General features: G+C 34.3%; 4 protein-coding genes across 5 annotated transcripts; 2 read left to right on the forward strand and 2 right to left on the reverse strand.

Annotated features, from left to right (window-relative positions):
• Positions 1 to 8218, forward strand: HR96 (nuclear hormone receptor HR96-like). Its single transcript, NM_001286877.1, is given in 5 exon segments — positions 1 to 717; positions 1964 to 3138; positions 7428 to 7637; positions 7699 to 7911; positions 7971 to 8218. Coding segments are annotated over 5 exon segments (2511 nt in total). The 5' UTR covers positions 1 to 5; the 3' UTR covers positions 8172 to 8218.
• A 2831-nt stretch (positions 8219 to 11049) lies between these two features.
• LOC101900856 (telomerase-binding protein EST1A) lies at positions 11050 to 15622 on the reverse strand. Its single transcript, XM_005185642.4, has 12 exons — positions 14765 to 15622; positions 14201 to 14707; positions 13827 to 14144; positions 13690 to 13751; positions 13482 to 13627; positions 13298 to 13415; positions 13146 to 13241; positions 12475 to 13081; positions 12268 to 12418; positions 12052 to 12202; positions 11809 to 11945; positions 11050 to 11750 (listed from the first exon to the last, which is right to left on the reverse strand). The coding sequence occupies exons 1-12, from the start codon at positions 15482 to 15484 to the stop codon at positions 11617 to 11619; spliced, it is 3147 nt and encodes a 1048-aa protein (XP_005185699.1). The 5' UTR covers positions 15485 to 15622; the 3' UTR covers positions 11050 to 11616.
• Positions 15623 to 19006: 3384 nt separating this feature from the next.
• On the forward strand, positions 19007 to 20561 carry LOC101901700 (putative nuclease HARBI1). Of its 2 annotated transcripts, none has more exons than XM_059126873.1 (5): positions 19007 to 19321; positions 19383 to 19702; positions 19780 to 19868; positions 19933 to 20080; positions 20138 to 20561. In XM_059126873.1, the coding sequence occupies exons 2-5, from the start codon at positions 19456 to 19458 to the stop codon at positions 20521 to 20523; spliced, it is 870 nt and encodes a 289-aa protein (XP_058982856.1). In that variant the 5' UTR covers positions 19007 to 19321; positions 19383 to 19455; the 3' UTR covers positions 20524 to 20561. The 2 variants fall into 2 exon arrangements, with proteins under 2 accessions (XP_058982856.1, XP_058982855.1); XM_059126872.1 differs by having other exon boundaries at positions 19011 to 19321; positions 19765 to 19868.
• A 4-nt stretch (positions 20562 to 20565) lies between these two features.
• LOC105261950 (uncharacterized) lies at positions 20566 to 21737 on the reverse strand. The gene is made up of 2 exons (XM_059126871.1): positions 21571 to 21737; positions 20566 to 21507 (listed from the first exon to the last, which is right to left on the reverse strand). Exons 1-2 carry the CDS (start codon positions 21648 to 21650, stop codon positions 20694 to 20696), a joined length of 894 nt encoding a protein of 297 aa, XP_058982854.1. The 5' UTR covers positions 21651 to 21737; the 3' UTR covers positions 20566 to 20693.
• Between the last annotated feature and the right edge of the window lie 119 nt (positions 21738 to 21856).

Below are 21856 nucleotides of genomic sequence, written 5' to 3' on the forward strand. Positions count from 1 at the left end.
CAAAGATGTCACCAATTAATAAAGTCTGTGCCGTATGTGGAGATAAAGCGTTGGGTTACAATTTCAACGCAGTTACATGCGAAAGCTGCAAAGCATTCTTTCGCCGTAATGCCTTAGCTAAAAAACAATTCACCTGTCCATTCAGCCAGAACTGCGAAATTACGGTGGTTACTCGTAGATTTTGTCAAAAATGCCGTCTTAAGAAATGCTTAGACATCGGCATGAAGAGCGAGAATATAATGTCAGAAGAAGACAAAATGATAAAGCGTCGCAAAATAGAGACAAATCGCGCCAAACGTAAATTAACAGAACGTAGCCAAGCAGGTGGTGATGGTGATGAGGAAGGCAATGTAGAGGGTCCAGGTAACATTGCAGCGGCAGCAGCCGATAGCAGTGGATATGATGCAGGATTAGCAGCAGCAAATTATGACTCGCGTAGCTGTGGTTCATATGACAGTAGTACAGGTTCGGCTAAGGTATCTGCAAATGACCCATCAAGCTCCAATTTGACATTCGGAGATAATATGGCCAATATTAATCCAGAGCTCATGACTGGCGAGGAAATGGTGGAATTTATCGTAAGTGATCCGGACCGTGCCTCACAAGCTATCAGCAAACTAATGCGTACACCTGCTGAAGCAATGTCATCGTTAGAGAAAATAATCAACTCCCAAAAAGATGCTTTGCGCTTGATATCACATCTTATCAACTATCCAGGTAAATAAGGGTTATCAAGAATTGTAAGAATTGTAGTCTAAAAATAGCCTTAAACCAATTATACGCACGTATGTGCCAATACAAAAACTTATTTTAAATGTTTACGACAAGTTTCTAGTTATACCCTCCACCTTGGAAAGGAGGGTATATTAACCTCCCGATATTCGGTATTTTGATGATTTATGCCACATTTTTTTACGGATTTGTCTTAAAATTGGTATTTGTAGGTCATAGCGGGTCCTTGAGCGTGTGGCAAAACATTGCATGTATAGGTCCACGTTGTGGTATAGCCCCATATAAAGGTACCTCCCGATATTTAGTATTTTAGTTTTTTTTTACCACATTTTTTCACGGATTTGTCTAAAAATTGGTATTTGTGGGTCAAAATGGTTTCCAGCTCCGGTGGCAGAACATTGCATGTATGGGTCCATAATTTGGTATAGCCTCCATATAACGGTACCTCCAGATATTCGGTAATTTGATGATTTTTGCAAAATTTTTTCACGGATTTATCTGAAAATCGGTATTTGTTGGTCATAATGGGTTCCAGCTCCGGTGGCGAAACATTGTAATTATAGGTCCACGTTTTGGTATAGCCCCCATATAACGGTACCTCCCGATATTCGGTAATTTGATGATTTTTGCCTAATTTTTTCAGGGATTTGTTCGAAAATTGGTATTTGTTGGTCATAATTGGTTCCAGCTTCGGTGGCGAAACATTGCATGCATGGGTCCATGATTTGATATAGCCCCCATATAACGGTATCTCCCGATATTCGGTATTTTGATGGTTTTTGCCACATTTTTTCACTGATTTGTCTAAAAATTGATATGTGTGGGTCATAATGGGTTTCAGCTCCGGTGGCGAAACATTGTAATTATAGGTCCACGTTTTGGTATAGCCCCCATATAACGGTACCTCCCCATAATCGGCATTTTAATGATTTTTGCCACATTTTTTCTAATGTTTCTTTTACCCTAAGGTGGAGGGTATTAAAAGTTTGGCCCGGCCGAACTTAATGTTTTTTTAATTGTTTTTCTAAAACCTTTCGAATATACAACCGATCGATTATTTCAATTTTCATTTTTTACATCTTCTGACCGTTCCTTTCGCAACATATCATGTTCAGGGCTCCAACCATTTAAACTGTTTTCTCATTTTGGCTTATACGACAATTTATAAAATTAAACACATATCTAAATAAGTATTTATCCGTGTATTTTATTTTTCCAACTGTACTTTTAGGCGATGCTTTGAAGATAATTAGCAAATTTATGAATTCCCCATTTAATGCCTTAACAGTATTCACCAAATTCATGAGTTCACCCACCGATGCATTAGAGATTATATCGAAAGTCGTTAGTTCGCCCCAAGATGTTTTACAATTTATCAAAAACCTTATGGACTCGCCTGAAAATGCCATGGATATAATGAATAAATTTATTAACACTCCGGCAGAGGCGTTAAGGATGTTGAATCGAATTTTAAATAATGTGGGCGACGAATCACAACAGACTTTATCCAGTGGCGATTCAACAATAGAGCCAACCACACCGAATACTGCAGGAGAATGTAAGACCGATGAACAAATTACCATGACAAATACTTTAACAGCAACTGTAACAAGTTTAACAACTGCTGCATCACAAACCGCGACACCAGATAATACTTTAATACATTCTATGCTTAATTATCCAAGTCCAAATGATTTAAATTCAAATATTTTGCCACCGATTACATCGCCATCGCCCAGTACACCATATTCGTTGGATTGTAACAGTTATGTTACCCCACCACCTTCGGCGCCAGAACCTTTGTGTATGGTGGCATCACCTCTAGACTATCAAAATTCGTCACCCGCTATTACCAACAGTGGTCCTTCGTCGATTGTATCGTCTCATGCTGACGAACAACCTAGCACTTCAAATGTGGGTCTTCTATCTCCATCAGAAGTCGATGCTGCAGCTGCTGCCGAATTTGCCAGTGAACATTTTGATATCAAAACATTCATACAAAACTCATTTCCAGAAAATGCAACGGGCCACTATACGCCTGGTGATAGTTTAAATTCCTTAGAAACAGTGTTAACCGAAGTAATACGAATAGAATTTCAAGCATTCAATAACTTACCACCCGATCCACGAGTAAAGCAAGAACATTTCAATAATAATAATAACATGATGGGGCTTAATAGTGCATCATCATATGGCACTGGCTGTGCAAAAAATGTAACTTGCATGCCACAACAACAGCCTCTACAATGTCAACAACAAGTGTGCTCTCCTTCTAGCGTCAGTATGTCAAGAGATTTAAACGAAACTGAAATGATGAAGCTGCGTGAGTTAAAATTAGCCAGTGAAGCTCTTTATTTGCCCGTTGATGATGACTTGAGTGTTTTAATGAGCGACGATAGAATAAAGGTAAGTGGTTTTGTAGTTGAAGTTTTTACCATTCGTATTATAAAAATGTTTTTCCAAATACTTTAATCTCCATATCAATTGAATTGTACAAAAAGTATTTTAAATCTGTTATTGATCGAATATAAATGAAATGTTAATTAAAATCGTTTTTAAAAATCAAAAACTATGTGTCAACATATTAACGGGTTTCTTTTCATACCCTCCACCATACATAGTATGGAGGATATAAAGAGTTTGTCAATCCGTTTGTAACTCAACGAAGCAATAATTTTAGACCCAACTAAGTATATATACAGGGTGAGATGAAAAAACTGCAACCAACTTCAGACTGCTGTCAGTTCTAAGCCACTGGCTCGACTGCTGTTATAGCATGTTTCCATTAGAAACCGAACAACGTTGTTCGCTCTCAGAATTAGGTACACGAATTAACCCGTTCATACGGCACGATTCGTAATTCATAGTAAAATAATTCCTTTTTTCAAAAATTTTGTTTGTTGATTTTAATGGGAATTTATACGAAAATACATGAAATTCTCACTAATATGAATAGAAGAAATTATTGTTTTCCTCCCAAAAATTTATTATATCATTAATTTTACAATTTTCATTCACGATTTCAACTTTTTGTGTAAATGTTGACATTTTGAACACATTTTTGTGTTTTTCCATTTTTAAATTCTGCTGGAGAGACACTTGTCAAACATTTTTTCTGCCGATAGAAACATTTTGAAAATGTTGCCTCTTTTGTTTGCGTTTTCTGTGGAAATTTTAACTCGTGGACAAAATGCGTACCTCGAATGAGAGAGAAAACATAATTTACTTTCGTTTGAATGTACATACGCCATTCAACATTGTAGTTTTCATTCATAATTTTCAGTCTTCCCGAAAATTTTTAAAATTTCATCAAATTTTTCTATTTTTAATTTTTAAATGTCATAATTTATTTTTTCGATAAATGCTCTCATTTGTTAGGGATGGGACATATTTTATCGTTGTTCTGAGAGTGATTTGATTTGAACAACGTACAAATATGAGTGTTCGCTCAGGAAATTTTGTGTGAAGAATTAGGTAGTTTTTTCATAGTTAAGGGTCAAACAACGAATAGAGAGCGAATCAAGTGCAGTGGAAACGCCACATTAAAATTATTCCAGTGACAGCTCATTATATTAGGTGTGTCTGGTTACCCTAAATTTTTTAACAATTGTTACAAATTGTTACTGGAAGTCGTCTGTTAACCCGAATGTTCTGCAAAAGACAGCGGTTGGAGAGAGAAATTCTGACAGTTCTTTCAGTAAGAGTCTTCAAATTTTTGCTGGACAAATTTGTTCTTGTAATCACTTGCAACCCTTCTTCTCATTCAATCAGATGTTTTCTATAGTTTGTTTATATATATATATATATTTTTTTTTTTTTTTTTGGAATAAGCAAGACTAATTGTTTTTGTACAACAACTTTACAAAATGTGAAAAAAGTAAAAATTAATATGTAATAATTAAATAAAAGGCTGTTTCTAAAATTTTTAAACAAACGCCATTAGCAATATGTTTAAAGGGTTCCGGGGAACACATCAAATCTATTTTTCTTTTATTGCTAATTTCCTTTTTATTTATAAAACTTGTAAAATTAGTGTTGCTTCCTTTGTTTTTTATTTTTTTTTTTTTTAATGAGGGACAAATTGGTTTTTTTTTTGACAAACTTTTCGCATTTCCTTGCAAAAGAGAAAAAAAATAACTTACTCTCTCAGAAAGAAGTTGCTGGACAATTCCTGCTGGAAAAGTAACCAGACACACCTATTCTTGGGTGGCGTGTGCTGAGTGCGATGCTGTTGAGTCCTGTTGGAATGTCCAAAGTCTGCGGCCAAAATGTTTGCGTGCCCAAGGCTTTCATACTCCCTCCAGAATATTTTCGAGATGTTATGCTGTTATGGCGGCCCACACCATCACCATGGCCGGCACTTGAGTTCTGGTGGCCAACTGAAGGTGCACATTTTCAGCTGACCTCTCTGGCAAACACAATCATTTTGTTTGTTTACAAACTGCAGGACAACGAATGTTTTCGCATCGGAGAAAACCAAATTCGGCGGTTCACCACTTTCCGCCAAGCGAAGCAACTCTTAAGCTCTTTTGAGTTTTTTTCTTTCTGTTGCCGTGTAAATTCTTGCACTTTTTTGAATTTCAATGGCTTACCCGGAGCTCATTTTTCAATACTTGCGAATGGAATATTGCTATATGCTTAGCTCACGAGCTATTTTTCAGCCACTGCGACTCGGGTTGCGATTAAGTCGCTTCTTAAGTTTTCGACGTCGGGCTACACTACCAGCATCACGGTAACGAGCCAAATATAAAGAAATCACACCATCATGCTTGAATTCCATCACGAATAACTGTTTTTCTGGAAAATTCTCACCAAAATGCTTTTGTACGCTTGTAAACAATAAAATGAGCTGTCGCTGGAATAATTTTAACAGCCTTTGAAATGACAGCAGTCTGAAGTTGGTTGCAGTTTTTTTCATCTCACCCTGTATATTCATTATCAGCGTAAAATTATAATCCGATTTTATGCTTTCTAAGAAATTGAGATTGAGTGCTGAAATTTGGTACACGCCTGTGTATGGGTCTGAACTAAGATCAAGTTCGAAGATAGGCTATATTGGCCAACTGTTTCATATAGACCCGCTCATTTTAAGAATTTCGATTATTTTCTGCACATTTTTCAACGGAGTTGTCCTATATTTGGTATTCAAAGGTTTTTACGTGTCCCGGTTTCTAAATATGGTAATGAAGACGGAAAAAAAAACTCTTGAGCCCTTTTCCTTTGTGTGTTCATTACTTTTGGAATTTGTTTAACAAATTCGATATTTTGTCATTGTATTGAATTAAAGCTAGATTTCCTACAAATATTAAGAGTATCTGAGTATTTTGACAGTAAATTATTGTCAGTAAGTTCTTTCGATCTTACTAATCGGTTTCTAATGTGGATTGAATTAAAGTGGAATTTTTGGAATATTATTAGGGTTTTCTGAGTATTTTGTCAAGTATATATTTAAATTAAGTTCTTTGGAGAGAGAGAGAGACTAAAACAATTCATATTCATTGTGCATATTAAAAATATAACATCCAGTAAAAATCAATATTGATTTCACTTGTGTAGAGCTGCCTTTTTGAACTTACAAAAGTGTACTCAATTATTTTTTATTACTCACAATATAAAAACTACAGAAAACATGCGGACCCTCGCTTTATTTATCACTTCTTTTCTATTTTATTTTTCATCAAATACTTAACCTTTCCATTTATTAATCTAAATTTTAATTTATACAATTTTTGTAGAAATTTATTTGATTTCCCTGACATAGTTTTGGCACTCCTTGAAGTTATTTTCCCCAGTATATGTATAGTTGGCCTTAAATAATGTACTTTGCATTGGGTAAATAAAAATGTTTAAACTGAAATAAACATTAATATTCTTGGCATAACAAAAAACGGTAATGTGCCACTTGAAGAACAAAATATATTCAATTTCTATTAAACGAAAACAGTATTGATGATATTATCTTATCATTTTTCATTGATTTAGAAATTGAACACCTGTTGGTGGTACTAAAGCTTAAACCTATACCTTTATATGAGTCAGTTGAAATTTCTTTGAACAGATTCCCTCGTTTTTTCCATACAAGTAAATAATTCATATCAGTTAGTGTTAATATACAAAACGCCTATGAAAAACGGTTATCAAACTTCTCACAAAACATTTTCTATATAAACAACAATTCTTCTCTAGTTGATACAATTTTTTTTTTTTTTTCAATCGTTAAAACACCTGTGAACTGAAGAAATGCTTACTTTTATCAATGGGCCGTTATCAATGAAAATATCAGGCCAACAGAAATATCTGTTGGCGAGGTTTGATATGATACGAATGTTTGGTTTATTATATTGCATACGATATCATTTTAAACGTTTATCATTTCACAAATGTGTGTTCGCTTAATTAACACATCAAGGGATAACACTTGCCCATCATTCACAAATTGCATTAACAATGAAGTTAATTTGAATAGTTTGATAGTAATGATTCCATGTTGAACCAAATTGTAAATTATAGATTCAATGCACATAGTTGTTTACAATATATGTGCACGCATATACCCCAGGGGGATGTGGTGCGTTTGTTGTTAAGTTTTATTCAAATTGCGAAAACAAAAAATTAATTTTTCCCATCCAAAAAAAAAAGATTTTTTTAAATAATATATTTTTTTCAATAACTTGTTTTCGTTCATTCCATTGCAGCCAGGAGATAGTCATCAAGATCCAAAATTGCTACAAGTAATTAACTTAACAGCAGTTGCAATAAAACGTCTAATAAAAATGGCAAAGAAGATAGCTGCCTTTCGTGATATGTGCCAAGAGGATCAGGTTGCCTTACTAAAAGGCGGATGTACGGAAATGATGATTATGCGCTCCGTAATGACATATGACTATGACCGCAATACCTGGAAGGTAAATTGAACAATTCAAATGCATCTGTTACAAATAAAACTAATCTTTTTATTTACTTCAGATACCCCATACCAAAGAAGATATGTCAAATATCAGAGCAGAAGTTTTAAAATTGGCCAAGGGCAATGTCTATGAAGAACATATAAAGTTTATAAGTACATTCGATGAAAAATGGCGCATGGATGAAAATATTATTTTAATAATGTGTGCGATTGTGCTATTCTCTCCAACACGGCCACGTATTATTCATTCCGATGTTATACGTTTAGAGCAGGTGGGTAAATGCTTTTAGCTTTTCTAATTTTCTTTTAATGTAAACTTATCATTCTTTAGAATTCCTATTATTACCTTCTGCGAAGGTATTTGGAATCTGTCTATCCCGGCTGCGAGGCCAAATCGGCTTTTATAAAACTAATACAAAAAATATCAGACGTTGAACGTTTGAATCAATTTATAATTGGTGTCTATTTAAATGTAAATCCATCACAGGTTGAACCTTTACTAAGAGAAATATTTGATTTGAAAAATCATTAAAATTTTAATATTGTTGTTACCTCAAATGTCCTTAATTCCTACATCATTTAAAAATTACCTTTAGTTTAAATCTTGTTTTAAACCAATATGTTTCCTTTTTATCTTGTTAAATGTTTTTGTAAGCATAAAATGCTTTGTAACGTCTATATTTTAATTGTAACATACAACAACAACTATACAACAAAATAGTATTAAACATTAAGTGTTCTATTTTGTACTTGTGATAAATGTACAAAAAAGTAAATAAAATAAACCAAGTAACCTAAATCTACATTAAAAATAAGCATAAAAATGTCTATATTTACAACATTATATGTATGTCTACAAAATCTAAATATTATTTATCAACTTTATTGTGCAATAGAAAATATTTTACCAATATTTCAAAAGCTACGCTGATATACGATTTTGCTTCAACAAATAAATAAATTTAGTATTGAAACACAATGTGGCTGTCCCAGCAGAACCTACAAGAATCTACTAGTTTTTGATTTTTTTTCGATATCATGTAGGGATAATATTCAGTAAAAACTTTTACATTCTTGCAGTTCTGGAACAGACCAAATGTCTTTTTATTAAAAATATCTAGCCATCAAAGGTAAAACGTTATCCATTAATTTGCTTTAATGGATTTAAGGATAAGAACTTTGGCCTATGGTATTAGTTATCAGCAAAATAAATGGAATTTTTCCACCAACACGCTTGTGTCAATACGTCCCGGTCGTTTGTTTTTTTTTTTTTTTGGTTACTATATCTATGTGTTGACAATGACTAAGCAAAAATCATGGCACAAATAAAGCTTAATGTACAATAGTATAGCAGCTACCGGTTTAGTTAGTTATTATTTTTTTGATTGTGTCCGACCTTTGCAAACTTGTCTTTTTTTAAAGCATATCACAATTTCATACAGGGAGAGATAAAAATAACTTCAACAAAGTCAAACGCCATAATTTTTACATTTTTTTTTTTTAAATTTTATTGAATGAAAGCAAAAAATTATGGAAATAGCATCAAATTTTAGAATAAGTTTGTCCGAATTGTTTATCTTTGGCACGAATTATGGCCTTCAAACGGCCAATAAAACCCTCACACGCTGCCCGAATGTTGTTCTGCGGTATTTTGGCCCATTCCCGGCGAAACTTTGTTATTTTTTAGTGCCAACCTTGCTTTCCAAAATACTCCAGACACAATAGTCCAACGGATTGGTATCCGGAGATTTTGGTGGCCATTGTGCGCTGAAGATGAAGCGAGGAACCTCACTTTGCAACCATTTCTGGGTGGCGCGTGTTGAGTGCGATGGTGCTGAGTCCTGTTGGAATTTCCAAGGTCTGCGGCCAAAATGTTTGCGTGCCCAATACTTTAATACGCCCTCCACAATATTTTCGCCATAATATTCGGCATTTATTCTGATGCCACGGCCGATTAATACGAGCGGAGAGCGACCATCGGCACCATCACCATGGCGGCGCTTGAGTTCGGGTGCCAACCGAAGGTGCACATTTTCAGCTAACCTCTTTGGCAAGTAAACACAACATCTGTTTGTTTACAAATTGCTGGACAACGAATGTTTTCTCATCGAAGAAAACCAAATACGGCAGTTCACAACTTTCGGCCAAGCAAAGCAACTCTTTAGCCCTTTTTTGAGTCAATTTTCTTTCTGTTGCGGCGTAAGTTCTTGCACTTTTTTGAATTTCAATATCTTTACCCCAAGCTCATTTTTCAATACATGCCGAATGGAATATTGCGATATGTTCAGCTTACAGGCCATTTTTCGGCCACTGCGACGCGATCAAGTCGCTTCTTTACTTTTCGAACCATTTCTTCTGAAGTTGCTGTTTTCTTCCGTCCACTCCCTTGATGTCGGGCTAAGCTACCAGTATCACGGTAACGAAACACAAAAGATTTATTCACATTTAAATGCTGGAGTTGAAATTCTCTGGGAAATTCTCACCAAAATACTTTTGTACGCTTGTAAACAGTATAATGAACTGTCACTGGAATAATTTTAACAGCTGTCGGACGTGTGGCTTGGAAATGACAGCAGTCTGAAGTTGGTTGTAGTTTTTTCATCTCACCCTGTAGTTATTATTTTTTTGATTGTGTCCCACTTTTTGTATCGATTTATTACTTTTGCATATGGAATAATCATAATTCAGATATATTTTTTTAAGTTAATCTAAATATTATTTTAAAATGGCGATATATTCGACAGCGTAGGACAACTACAACAGGAGATTCTGATCTCAACCCTGCCAAACTATGACTAAGAAATTATCTTAACGGTTGCGAACTCCTGAAAAGTTTAGGGATCGTAGGTCTCGTTATTGCGAGATAAAAAAGTACCACAAGGAGAAGTCTTACCCTTTTTATTTTGTTCTTGCACGATTTCCTCAACCAACACCGGTTGGTTGGTTATCAGCATTCAACACAGATGATATAAGTCTCCACATAAAACACAATCTAAATAAGAGACAGTGTTGTCGCAAAAAAAAAATCCACATTAGAAAATCTATTTGCAAGGACCACTCACGATTCAAGTTATCATTGCACCATGGACCTACTCAAAAGCTTTAGAAAAATTACACAAAAATATATAATCCTTGGTTTTGAATGATAGAAGCGGAATTAACTGATCCAATATAATAGAGCTGAACATCGCAACTTAAACACACATTCCCCAAATATAAAGCACACACCACGAAAGACTTTTCAGCTGTACTTATAAAACGTAGCTGGGAATTCCTTGACGATCTACACAAATTGAAGTAGCAGAACAGCTACATACTTTTCAAGAAAATCCATGCAATAAAACTTACTAATATATTATCGGACATATACTTTTAGAAGGAACAACTGGACATTTGAATCAAACAACATATTTTTCTTTATAGTTATGCATTTTATTGTAAAAAAAACTGATAATTTTTCCAACACCATTATATTACGATTGCGTTAACAAACACTTCTGAACGAAGGGTACTCAAAGAGTTATGTAATTCTAAAGAGATAAAAGAAAAAGATTAACAAATGACACAAAACTAATATTCCAATAGTTTTTTTCTGAACACTTGGTGTAAAACACTTCATACAAAATTCGATTTCTCCTGCTTGGTTAATATTTACCAAAAATAATAATAATAATAATTCTTAAATAACGTGTACGACTTCTCTAAAATGGGTATGTAAAAATCTTCATGTATATGTAGAAGTTATTATTAGTATTCTTCCTTGGTATACAGCTATGGCTGTATAAATATAAAATACATATATCTACATTGAGGAGAAGGGTCTATTTTAAGTATAAAAAATTTGTGAAGAAAAAATATTTAGATGGGGTTGGATTGCATTAAAAAAGAAATGTTATCATCAATTTTGTTGAAGAAAAATCCATTTTGCAAGAAATCACATAGATTAGAGACACCTGTTGTAGCACACGCAGTATCCTTTAGTTACAGTCTTTCGCCCATTGTATAAATTCCGGCAATTCGCTTACAGTCAAATTACGTGATAATGCTTTTACACGTAAATTACGATCAGTTGTTATGAGAACCAATTCAGTTTGTATGAAACACTTGCCATCTGTAACAAAAACAGGGGACATTTTAGTAATATTCGACTATTTGTCGCTTGCATTTACCTTTGACAGTCTCAGTGCTCATAGTTTTTGATAAAGCAACAGCGGTAGCCAAAATTTTATCATCATTCGATACATGTTCTTCCTCTACTAAAGCAAACAGTGATGCATTTATTATAGAACCTTTAGTAGTGGCACATCTAAATAAAAAAAAATTAAGCCAAACTTGCATTAATATTCTGACCAAAATGTAATATCATTTGATAATTCAAATATGAAATTTATGAAGTGAAGAAAACAACGTACTTTACATGACTTTTGGCAGATTTTATAAAATCCAACGACTTTTTGGCTCTTGTTGATACATCGTCATAATGATGTATACGATGCTTTTGCATGGTTTCTAAGCTTGATTCCACTTTTACACCCTTCGAAAGACCATCGAGTTCCTTAACGACTGTTTAAATTAAAACTTAAAATATTTTCTGCTATCATGAATTTATTATGCAATCAAATACTCACCCGTTAGCGGAACTATTAGAGTATATCGTTTGAACTCATTTACAATACGCTCAAAATCCTCTAAACAGTCTATGAAGCAATTCGTATCAGGCAGCAAATATTTAGGTCTGACTTCAATATACAACTTTGTGTCCACAAATTTTAAAATTTCCTAAATAATAAAAAACATTAAGAATAGCTATATTTTATGACAAAACTGCAACGTACCTCCAATTTGTTCGAATACATTTTCTTTACATTTGATTTCGCTTCTAATTCACGTTTCAATTTAGACAATTGTGATAATTGGTCATTTTCCATTTTAGCATTGCTAAAACTTGCTTTTAATAATTTGTTTGATGTTCTCACATGCAATGCATCACCATTGACAACAATATTTTCCGCATTGTTCTCAACGTCTTCCGCAACTTTATCATCTATATCATTTGAATCGCAATTTTCATTGCTATCCCCAACTGTGACATTTGCATTAAAGGACTGGGAGCTTTGCAAATCATCCAATGCCTGCTTTATATCTGAATTCAAAACTTCGTTTATAAAATGTGATGTTTCAACATTTTCCAAACGTTGACAATGCTCTCTATAGAAGTTTTCGAAATCTCCAATTATTTTCAACCTTGCCTTGAGCTGTAAACCTTCATCGGATAGTTGGTCATCCTTTGGTTTGGGAATTATCGCGGCTGTGGGTGTAAAGCCGGCCAAAAATATATCTTCTTCGAATCTAACCTCATTTTCGGATGGAAGAACTAAATTTTCTTGTTTAATGAGTTCGAAATATTTTTCAATTTCATGCCACGAGTTAAAGTATATGTGCCTAGATTAATTCAAATTGTTAATTGTTATTAAAATATAAATTGTTGTTAATAAATATAACTTACTCCTCATTTTTAATGGGTTCCCAAATGTTTACATGATGTTGAAGCCACAAAACATAGATTCTAATATACTGTAGCATGGTAGTCAAATCCACAAACCTATATAGGCAGAATAACTCATTAAAAATTTCAAGAAAATTGCTTAAAGTAGTTACTTTTCATCGTCGAATTCCTCCGGATTGTCATTTAGATCGACCAATAATGAATTTGTTTTACGTAACAGTAATCCAAAGAATTGATTGCAAAAGTTAAACGCATGATAACGTCGAGTGTCTTAAATAGAATGAAATAAATATTGGTTAGCATCGGCATGGCAGTTTGGGATGCATAATATATAACCTTTATTTAAGTTATGCTCCATCACAAATATATTTAAGGCCAATATTTTCAAAAGTCTTGTTCTTGTAATTCCTAATTTGTTATGTTGCAATAATACGTCGAATTGCATTAGCAATTTTCTTTGATTATCTACTATGGTTTCCATGCTGACAATTACAATTATAAGATCGTTATATATCGTTCAAAAATAATTATATATAGAACTTACCCGACACCATTAAATAACTTGCCAATGATATACAGATACAGTGATACTATGCGACGCAGAAGCTTTAACAAAAGTTTAAAAAAAAAACGGTAAAAAACAGCATTTGTAAATTATGTTTGGAGATTAAGGAAAATTACCTCTTCTACAGGCATTTCTTTAAAACGTTTTTCTTCACTAACCGCCAATTTATAGTTACTATTGCCGTTTAAGTCAGTACGATGCAAACGACGCATACCATCTGGATAAATCCATACTTCTTTTCGCATTGATTTAGACTGTGAGTTATTGTTGCTGTGATGAATGTTAGCATGTATAGGAGACGATTTCAATTCAGTCTCCTCGTATTTCTTGCGTATTTCATCGAATAAAACTAACAGGGATTCTTTTGATGAGTATATGGCATTGGAAGACATAAGGCTACGCATATGGAAGTAAATGGCGTCGAATTTTTTACGCTATAAAAAATATTTAGTATTATTGTATTGTCATTGCAATGTTTCCGATTACATACATTAAGTATTGCTATGATGGCCAATTGATTATAGGGTACCCCATTTGACGGAACTAAAGCTTGAGCACTTTGATAATATTTTTCTGCTGCACTGTAATCTTGACCTTGAGAATCTTTGATTTTATAACGCCACAAATCTCCCAGACATATTAATATTTTTTGGGCCATAACTTTGGCTATAAACTCTAGTTTTTGTTGCGAACGTTGGGACGAAGATGATGAAGTGCCATGTGTCAAAACTTTCTTCTTGGAAAGATATTGTTGTTCCAATTCATGATAGAGATTCTCATAGAACTTAATACCATCATCAATTATTGCTCGTATGTATTTAATGACTTCAGCTTCACCTTGTTGCTGTTCTTTCAAATGTTCCCTCATGTTGTAAAAAAGAACTTTCCAAAAAAAAGAGTCAACCTTTTGCTCACAACAAAATTTAAGGTTTTTTAGTAGCAGTTGTTGGAATATATCTTGAAGTTCTTTGCGCAGTGTACACAAGTAATTCCACTTCTGTAAGAAAAATAAGCTATCGAAGCAAATGTTGAAATTAATTATAAAAAAATCTACCTCAATGACTTGATTTTGTTGCATTATCTGCTGAAGTTTTTCAAACAAAGGAGGCAATCGATTTGCCCAAGTTTCTTCCAAAAGCTCAAACCAATTTGGGTGATTTATTCTTTGGACATGTCTCGCCGGAGACATTGGCATAATATGTTTCGATGTTGATAAGACTTCCTGTCTTGTCTGATGTCTGTTGCGTCGCTCATGGTTGCGCAAACCATTCGAGGAGGACGATGCCGCCGACAATGGTGTTTCATTCATTTTCTTTGCATTTTCGGCATTGAGGCGTATCAAACCTGGTATAGATACTTCTTCATGGCGGTCAGCATTCTCAACCGCGGGTTTCTGTAGCAATTTCACCTGCACGACATTTGTTGTAGGTCCGCTGGATTCCAAAACGGACCGAACAACGTTCCCTCTGTGTTCCACGTCTGTTCCAGCTGGCAATCGCAAAAAGTAATCAATGGTTGTCACTTCATCGTCCATTGGTGTTGGCCTTTTATCGGCCGCCACAGCCACACCTGCATTTTGCTTTTCCAATATTCCATCGCTGCTAGTCCTTGTATTCTCATTGCTTTTGCTCCCGCCTTTTTTATTTGTGTCTACCACATTGCCACCACTGCTGCTATTCCCTTCACGTATAATGATTTTATCCTGTAGTCGTTTTGGTAAGTTCCCGATAATTATGGAAATATCATTTTGTTCTCGTGTTCCCTTTCGATTCATATTTTAAACACAACGCCATCAACCGCATTTATGGTTCTTTCTTTTTGGATGTTTTGTAATGTTAAAATTACACTCGCGTTTTTAGGAAACAAAATAAATGTATAGTCAAGGTAGATGTATCAGGTACTCGCATCGGCGAATTGCTACAACAAGCTACTTTAAATGTCAAAATAGGCACCCAATGCGAAAAATAAATTCGCCTTAAGGTCCAAAGATTGGGGCAAATTTGCTTCAACAAATCAAAACAAGATATTTGTTTACATGTTGATGCATGTTCATTTAATAAAATATTTCTATATTTTAATATATTTGTAATATTACCTAAAGAGAATTTGGAGTATGGAGACAAAAACATTAGTTGTGTTCCAGTTCTTTTTTAGTAGTAAAACTAGCAGAAGAGAGAACAGTACGAAATGCCACTCTCATTTAGGTGTGCTCAAAAAATAAGGGAACGGGAAATTAGCAGAAATGCGCTAAAATGTCAACATTCAAAATTCCAAAAGAAAACAGTCTAAATCGGACTGGTGAAACCTTATTTAAATGGACGCCAAAATTTAATAAATGAGTATTGAAAATAAGTTAAAATTAATAATTATTTTTGAATGTTTATTTAGAAAGTTTTGTTTTCAGAATGCGTTGAAGAGTATTTAGAGGTGGAGTTTTCTCAAATCCATTTGTTGTTACGCGCGAACATTGGAATTTATAAGTACATTTTTCAACCTTGTTAGCCCTGCCAATTAAATGTCAAATTTACAATTTGCACATTTCTGCTCGGCGAAATTCATGTAGCTAAAACAAGCAGAAATGTGCACCACTCAACGCCATTTTTTTTCGAGAGAGCTGCAAGTTTTGCTAGTTTTTGGAGTACGGGAACGCGTTGTAGTAGAATTAGCACTAATTAGTACTAACTTGTAGGTTCTGGAACACAACTATTTTTTGTTGCATTCGTTATAGCAAAGTAATACAGGTAGCCGCATCAACGGATCTCTTTTGGAACGATATTTTTTTATGAGAAGTAAAGAAAATATTATAATATTTGTAATATACATATCGTAACAACCTCTAAATGTCATTGTCCAAGAAAAAATTTAATAAGTAACGTATTTTTGCAGAAGTTTTTAATTATTTTTGATAATATAATATAAGTTAGTGCTGATACATCTACCTTTCTTCTTCTACCGTTTCATTCACTTGGGCGAATTCAACATCAGAACATATTTCAAGGTAGATTAGATCTACCTTGACATATTGTTTTGACATTTGATGGTGTCGTCAGCTGAGCAGGTCCGGGATCTGCCTTGGTAATAGTAGTTTTGATCAGACAATGAAGTGCAACGATTTTTCGGTGACGGCGCACTATTGAGAAGCACGTCGGCGCCAAACGCGCCATCCTTTTTGCCAACTCGCAGCATAACTTCCGTTGTTTTGTTCCAAACCCTACAATAATCTACAGTTGTTTTCGATACCTTAAAAGTTTTATTACATTTGCCATTTTGCACATTTTGGCAAAAAAAAAAAAATAATATAAATAAATAAACGTTTCTTCACTCCAAAAATTTGCAAAAAAAAAAGTTCATGGCGTTCTCTTCTTCTGTACCTATGTTCTGTTTAGAAACTATTCATCATTTACCATCTTGTTTAATTCAAATCCTCGTGGTACCCGTGATAGCATTTAACAACTATTTTTGACAATGTACGCCCCTATTACCCAAATACTCCTGGTCCGTATCTTAAAACTACCGACTAATAACGTTGTTAAAATTTATCATTTTTAATGTTCATCCATGGTACAATAAAAAGGTAATATAGAGCTACCAGCTGATTACATTTTTTTTCAAAGTGTGCCCGATTTCTGCCAATTTTATGTATGCAGTTTTTTGTTTTGAAAAATAAAAACAAAATAATTTCAAAATCATTTTTTGGAAGACGAGTGCATTGCGAGACACGCATTGAAGCTATGCAACAGTTTTGCTATGTAATTAAAAGATCGAACTATTTAGATCATATTTAAAAAAAAAAAATCAGGGTTTTCTTTCATTTTTCGAGCTGTTTGATTTTAAAAATGAGGAAAAATATTGAATAAATGAAAATAACTTGTTTGCATGCAAATTTGAGAGGAAGCGGACTTAGCCTCAGGGCTGTAATTCTGTAATTTTACGAAGCTGTTCTATTGCCTTATTGTACCATGCGTTTATCCAAATATTAAAAGCCAGCCGATGACTTAAACCAGCCAAATAAGCGCTTTATGTATTCCCAGCTTAAATTGGAAATAATTTCAAATTATTTTCTTTTTTATTCAAAACTATACACACAAATACAAACTGTTTATATGTAGACAGAATAGGGGGCAAGAATAAGATTGTATTTAAGAGATAGCTTTTTTATACCCTCCTCCATGTATATTAAATTCGTCATTCCGTTTGTAACTCATCGAAATAATCATTTTAGACCCAACAAAGTATATATATTCTTGATCAGCGTAAAATTCCAAGACGATTTAGCCCTGTCCGCCCATCTGTCCGTCTGTTGTAATCACGCTACAGTCTAAACGAGTTAAGATAGGAAGCTAAAATTTTGTACAGATCTCTCTTTTGTCTGCAGGCAGGTCAAGTTCGAAGATGGGCTATATCGGTCCACGATATCGTATATCTCCCATATAACGGTACCTCCCGATATTCGGTATTTTATGATTTGACCCACATTTTTCATCGGAATTGTCTGAAAATCCACACAAGAAATTCCTTGTGGGTACTTTATACCTCAGCAGAGAATTATCTATATAGATCCACGATATCGTAAAGACCTCATATAACGGTACCCCCGATATTCGGTATTTTGATGTTTTTAGCCATATTTTTCAACGGAATGGGTTTCTTTGTACACAAGGGGTCTTTGTGAGCACTTTAGCCCCCGACAGAGAATTCTCTATATAGGTTAACGATAACGTATAGCTCCCATATAACGGTACCCCGCGATATTCGGTATTTTGATGATTTTAGCCACATTTTCCAATCGTATTGTCTGAAAATCCACACACGGTGTTCTTTGTGAGCACTGTACCCCTGAAACGGAATTGTCTATATAGGTCCACAATATCGTATATCCCCCGTATAACGGTACTCCCCTATATTCGGTATTTTGATGATTTTAGCCACTTTTCCAATGGAATTATCTGAAAATTCATACAAGGAGTTCCTTGTGAGTACTTTACACGCAGACATAGATTAGTCTTTATAGGTCCACAATATCGTATATCCCCCCATATATCGGCACCTTCCTATATTAGATATTTTAAAGATTTTAAAAGAATTTTTATTGGATTTTATTTTTTTGAAATTTTTCTAATTCGTTCCAAATGGTGGAGGGTATTCAAAGTTTACTGCTTTTTTACTTGTTATCTTCTGTAATTGTGACATGTTACACCCCACATTTATTGCTGATTGCCGATTTTATTTGTACATTATCGATAAACAAAAAACCTGACTGTCTAACCACATAGCCTGGGGCCTAATGCTCGTACTCGATATAGAGTGAGATTTTGTTCGAAGTTAAATTACGATCCGTAGTTACTAATTGAATGATACGACTCGAATGGAATTATTCAAAAATTTATCGATTATTGTCAAAAAATAATCGAAATACCGACAATTGAAACATATGTTTTCATCCAAAAAGTAAACAAAACAATTGTTTGCCGCTTCATTAAAAGTTGAAAAAAATTATGGATACGTGTTTTTTTGTATTATCCTCTTCGGAAGATGAGGACGGTAATAATATAAATATAATAAGAAGACAAATTCGAGAACGTAGTGACCCCTTATCATTGTCAGAAAATGCGTAAGTATAATATGAAAATGCATGCAAGTGTGGTGTTTATAATATTTGCAATTCATTGCAGATTCCGTCAACGATTTAGACTGACAAAAGACGCTTTTCGATAAGTATTATCTAGACTAGATTTCTCCGGACATATGTCATCGTCCATTCCGGCAGTTCTACAATTGGCATCAACTTTGTCACTCTTGGCCAGTGGAAGTTTTCAGCACACTGTGGGTAATGATTTTCTTATAGGAATGAGCCAAAGCGCAACCTGCAGGGTTGTCCAGCGAGTCGCAAAAGAAATGGAACTAAAACTTTGTCCAGAACACATCAACTTTTCACCAGACCAGTCGGTTTTGTGTATGGAACATTTCTGTACAAAGTTTCGGATTCCTGGAGGTAAGAATATATTGACTTTTTCGATTCTAAAATAAAAAATGTATGCATTTTTACATTTTTAGTAATTGGATGTGTAGATGGAACACATTTCGGATTGCAGAAACCCACCGAAAACAAACACATGTTCTTCAACCGAAAGGGATACCATAGTCTAAATTCCATGATAGTAAGTTTTTATTAAATTTATTTTCATTACATATTAATATAGAAATCTTATTTAATTCACGCAGATCTGTGATCACCAACACATAATTACGGCGATACTTTCAAAATATGGAAGGGCAGCACACGATTCCTTCGTTTGGAAGCATTCCGACGAAAGGCGATTGTTGGAACAAATGTACACAAACAACAGCTTCAGAAACGGGTGGCTTTTAGGTATGTTTTCTGATTCATGCTTTAGTTAATGAAATACACGTACTTTTTGCTTTGCAGGAGACTCAGGGTATTCTCTGGAGCCGTGGTGTATTACACCGTATAGGAATCCTGCCGATGGGTCACCTGAATCAAAATTTAATGAGGTCCACTCATCAGCCAGATGTATAGTAGAGAGAACCATTGGTACACTGAAGGCCAGATGGAAAATTGTTTGCCATGACAAAAGAAGTAGATATTCCCCTGTAAAAATGGCATTATTCGGAAATGTATGTGCTGCCCTCCACAACATTTGTATCAAATTTAAAGTCCCTATGTATACCGAAAAGGATTTTAATATCGAATCTGTAACAATGGAAGTGGAAACATCTAACCATACACAACCCAATAAGATTGGTGAAAAAATACGAAACCAAATCAAAACATCATTGTACCAATCTATGTAAAAATAAATATTTTATTAAAAAAATCAACAAAAACAAAACTAATTCAATTAATACATTCTAGTGTAATTATAAATAAACAAAGCTATTCATTTCATTCTTTTATGATAAGGTACATGGGTTACTAGAAAAGTCCATAGTAATATATAGGTACAAATATACACATTTTTTTCTTACAAATCGGCCTTTTGTTTCAGCAAATTCAATTCCAACGTTTTAATCTCAAGCTCGACCTTATTTATAGCCATATTTGACTTATGCTCTTCTTCCTTTATTTTTAAAGATCTTTCTTTCAACTTATATGTTTCCTCCTTAATTTTGAGGGACTTTCTTTTACAATCTATTAGAGTATCCCAAAACAACTTCCTTTCGCGCATCCCTTCATCGTGTTTTTCTATATTCTCTTTCAAAAGATCCATCTTTGAGGCTGATTTGGTACGACGTTGAGTAGATGAAGGCACAGTGGAACCAATGCTGCAGTCCATATCATTTTCTACATCCATCAGTTCTTCCTCGTCGTTTTCCTTCCTATTCACTTCCATTCCTTTTTTTGCACCAAAACTTTGGACTGAAGAAAGCCCCTCTACAGCCGCTGATAATCCTGCTGCTTCCAGTATCAGCTCTTCTGATTGGGTGATGAGTTTTTCTTCATATGGACCTCCACCTGTCTGATTCTTTGATGCCTTGTTAAAAGATAATTTCTTCTTAACATGTTGTTTTTGGTCTGCATAAACATTGGAAAGGAAAACTGTGAAACATAATTTTTCATACCACTTTTCAATATATACCTTTCGCCACAAGGTGACATTCTTTACGGGTGGTCCTGCTCCATTTAATTTGGTTGTCAACTGCTCCCACAAACGATTGGATGACGCTCTACCTTCTGGACAATTCGAAATTTTTCCTTTGTCAAGTCCCGGGTGGTCAGACATAAAATCTGCCATAATTGCCTTTTGCTTAAAATTTATTTTGTTGCAATTCGTGCTCCTGTGAAATAAAAGGCTCAATTATATTCATTTTATTTATATAATTACATTTTTTAATACTTACATTTCGTTTTTCTTCTGTTTTGTTTTGGTCTCGACAGGTAGAATGTGGCGGGCAAAAACTCGAATAGTTTTATTCGACATATCGACAAATTTTATTCGATCACGGATACGGTAATCCAAAAATTCAAATTATCTATCGAAACAACTCGATATCGAGTACGAGCATTAGGCCCCTGATGAATGAGTGGATTGAGACACGACAAAACAATAATATTTGTAAGATACTAAAATCATGAAATATGTCACACTTAACTGACTGTGTGTACACTACTTTACATTTCATGCAT

The sequence above is a fragment of the Musca domestica genome, unplaced genomic scaffold (assembly GCF_030504385.1).
Source record: "Musca domestica strain aabys unplaced genomic scaffold, Musca_domestica.polishedcontigs.V.1.1 4, whole genome shotgun sequence".
NCBI classification, from domain to species: domain Eukaryota; kingdom Metazoa; phylum Arthropoda; class Insecta; order Diptera; family Muscidae; genus Musca; species Musca domestica.

Excerpts from the sequence above, each read along its gene's own strand:
- LOC101900856 (XM_005185642.4), bottom strand. The coding sequence starts at position 15,484 with ATGAATCGAAAGGGAACACGAGAACAAAATGATATTTCCATAATTATC. Across the intron at positions 14,145-14,200 it reads CCATCATAGCAATACTTAAT|CGTAAAAAATTCGACGCCAT; the intron begins GTATGTAATCGG and ends TATTTTTTATAG. Across the intron at positions 13,628-13,689 it reads AAGTTATTTAATGGTGTCGG|CATGGAAACCATAGTAGATA; the intron begins GTAAGTTCTATA and ends TGTAATTGTCAG.
- LOC101901700 (XM_059126872.1), top strand. The coding sequence starts at position 19,456 with ATGTCATCGTCCATTCCGGCAGTTCTACAATTGGCATCAACTTTGTCA. Across the intron at positions 19,703-19,764 it reads AAAGTTTCGGATTCCTGGAG|TAATTGGATGTGTAGATGGA; the intron begins GTAAGAATATAT and ends TTACATTTTTAG. Across the intron at positions 20,081-20,137 it reads CAGAAACGGGTGGCTTTTAG|GAGACTCAGGGTATTCTCTG; the intron begins GTATGTTTTCTG and ends TTTGCTTTGCAG.
- LOC105261950 (XM_059126871.1), bottom strand. The coding sequence starts at position 21,650 with ATGTCGAATAAAACTATTCGAGTTTTTGCCCGCCACATTCTACCTGTC. Across the intron at positions 21,508-21,570 it reads AAACAGAAGAAAAACGAAAT|GAGCACGAATTGCAACAAAA; the intron begins GTAAGTATTAAA and ends TTTATTTCACAG.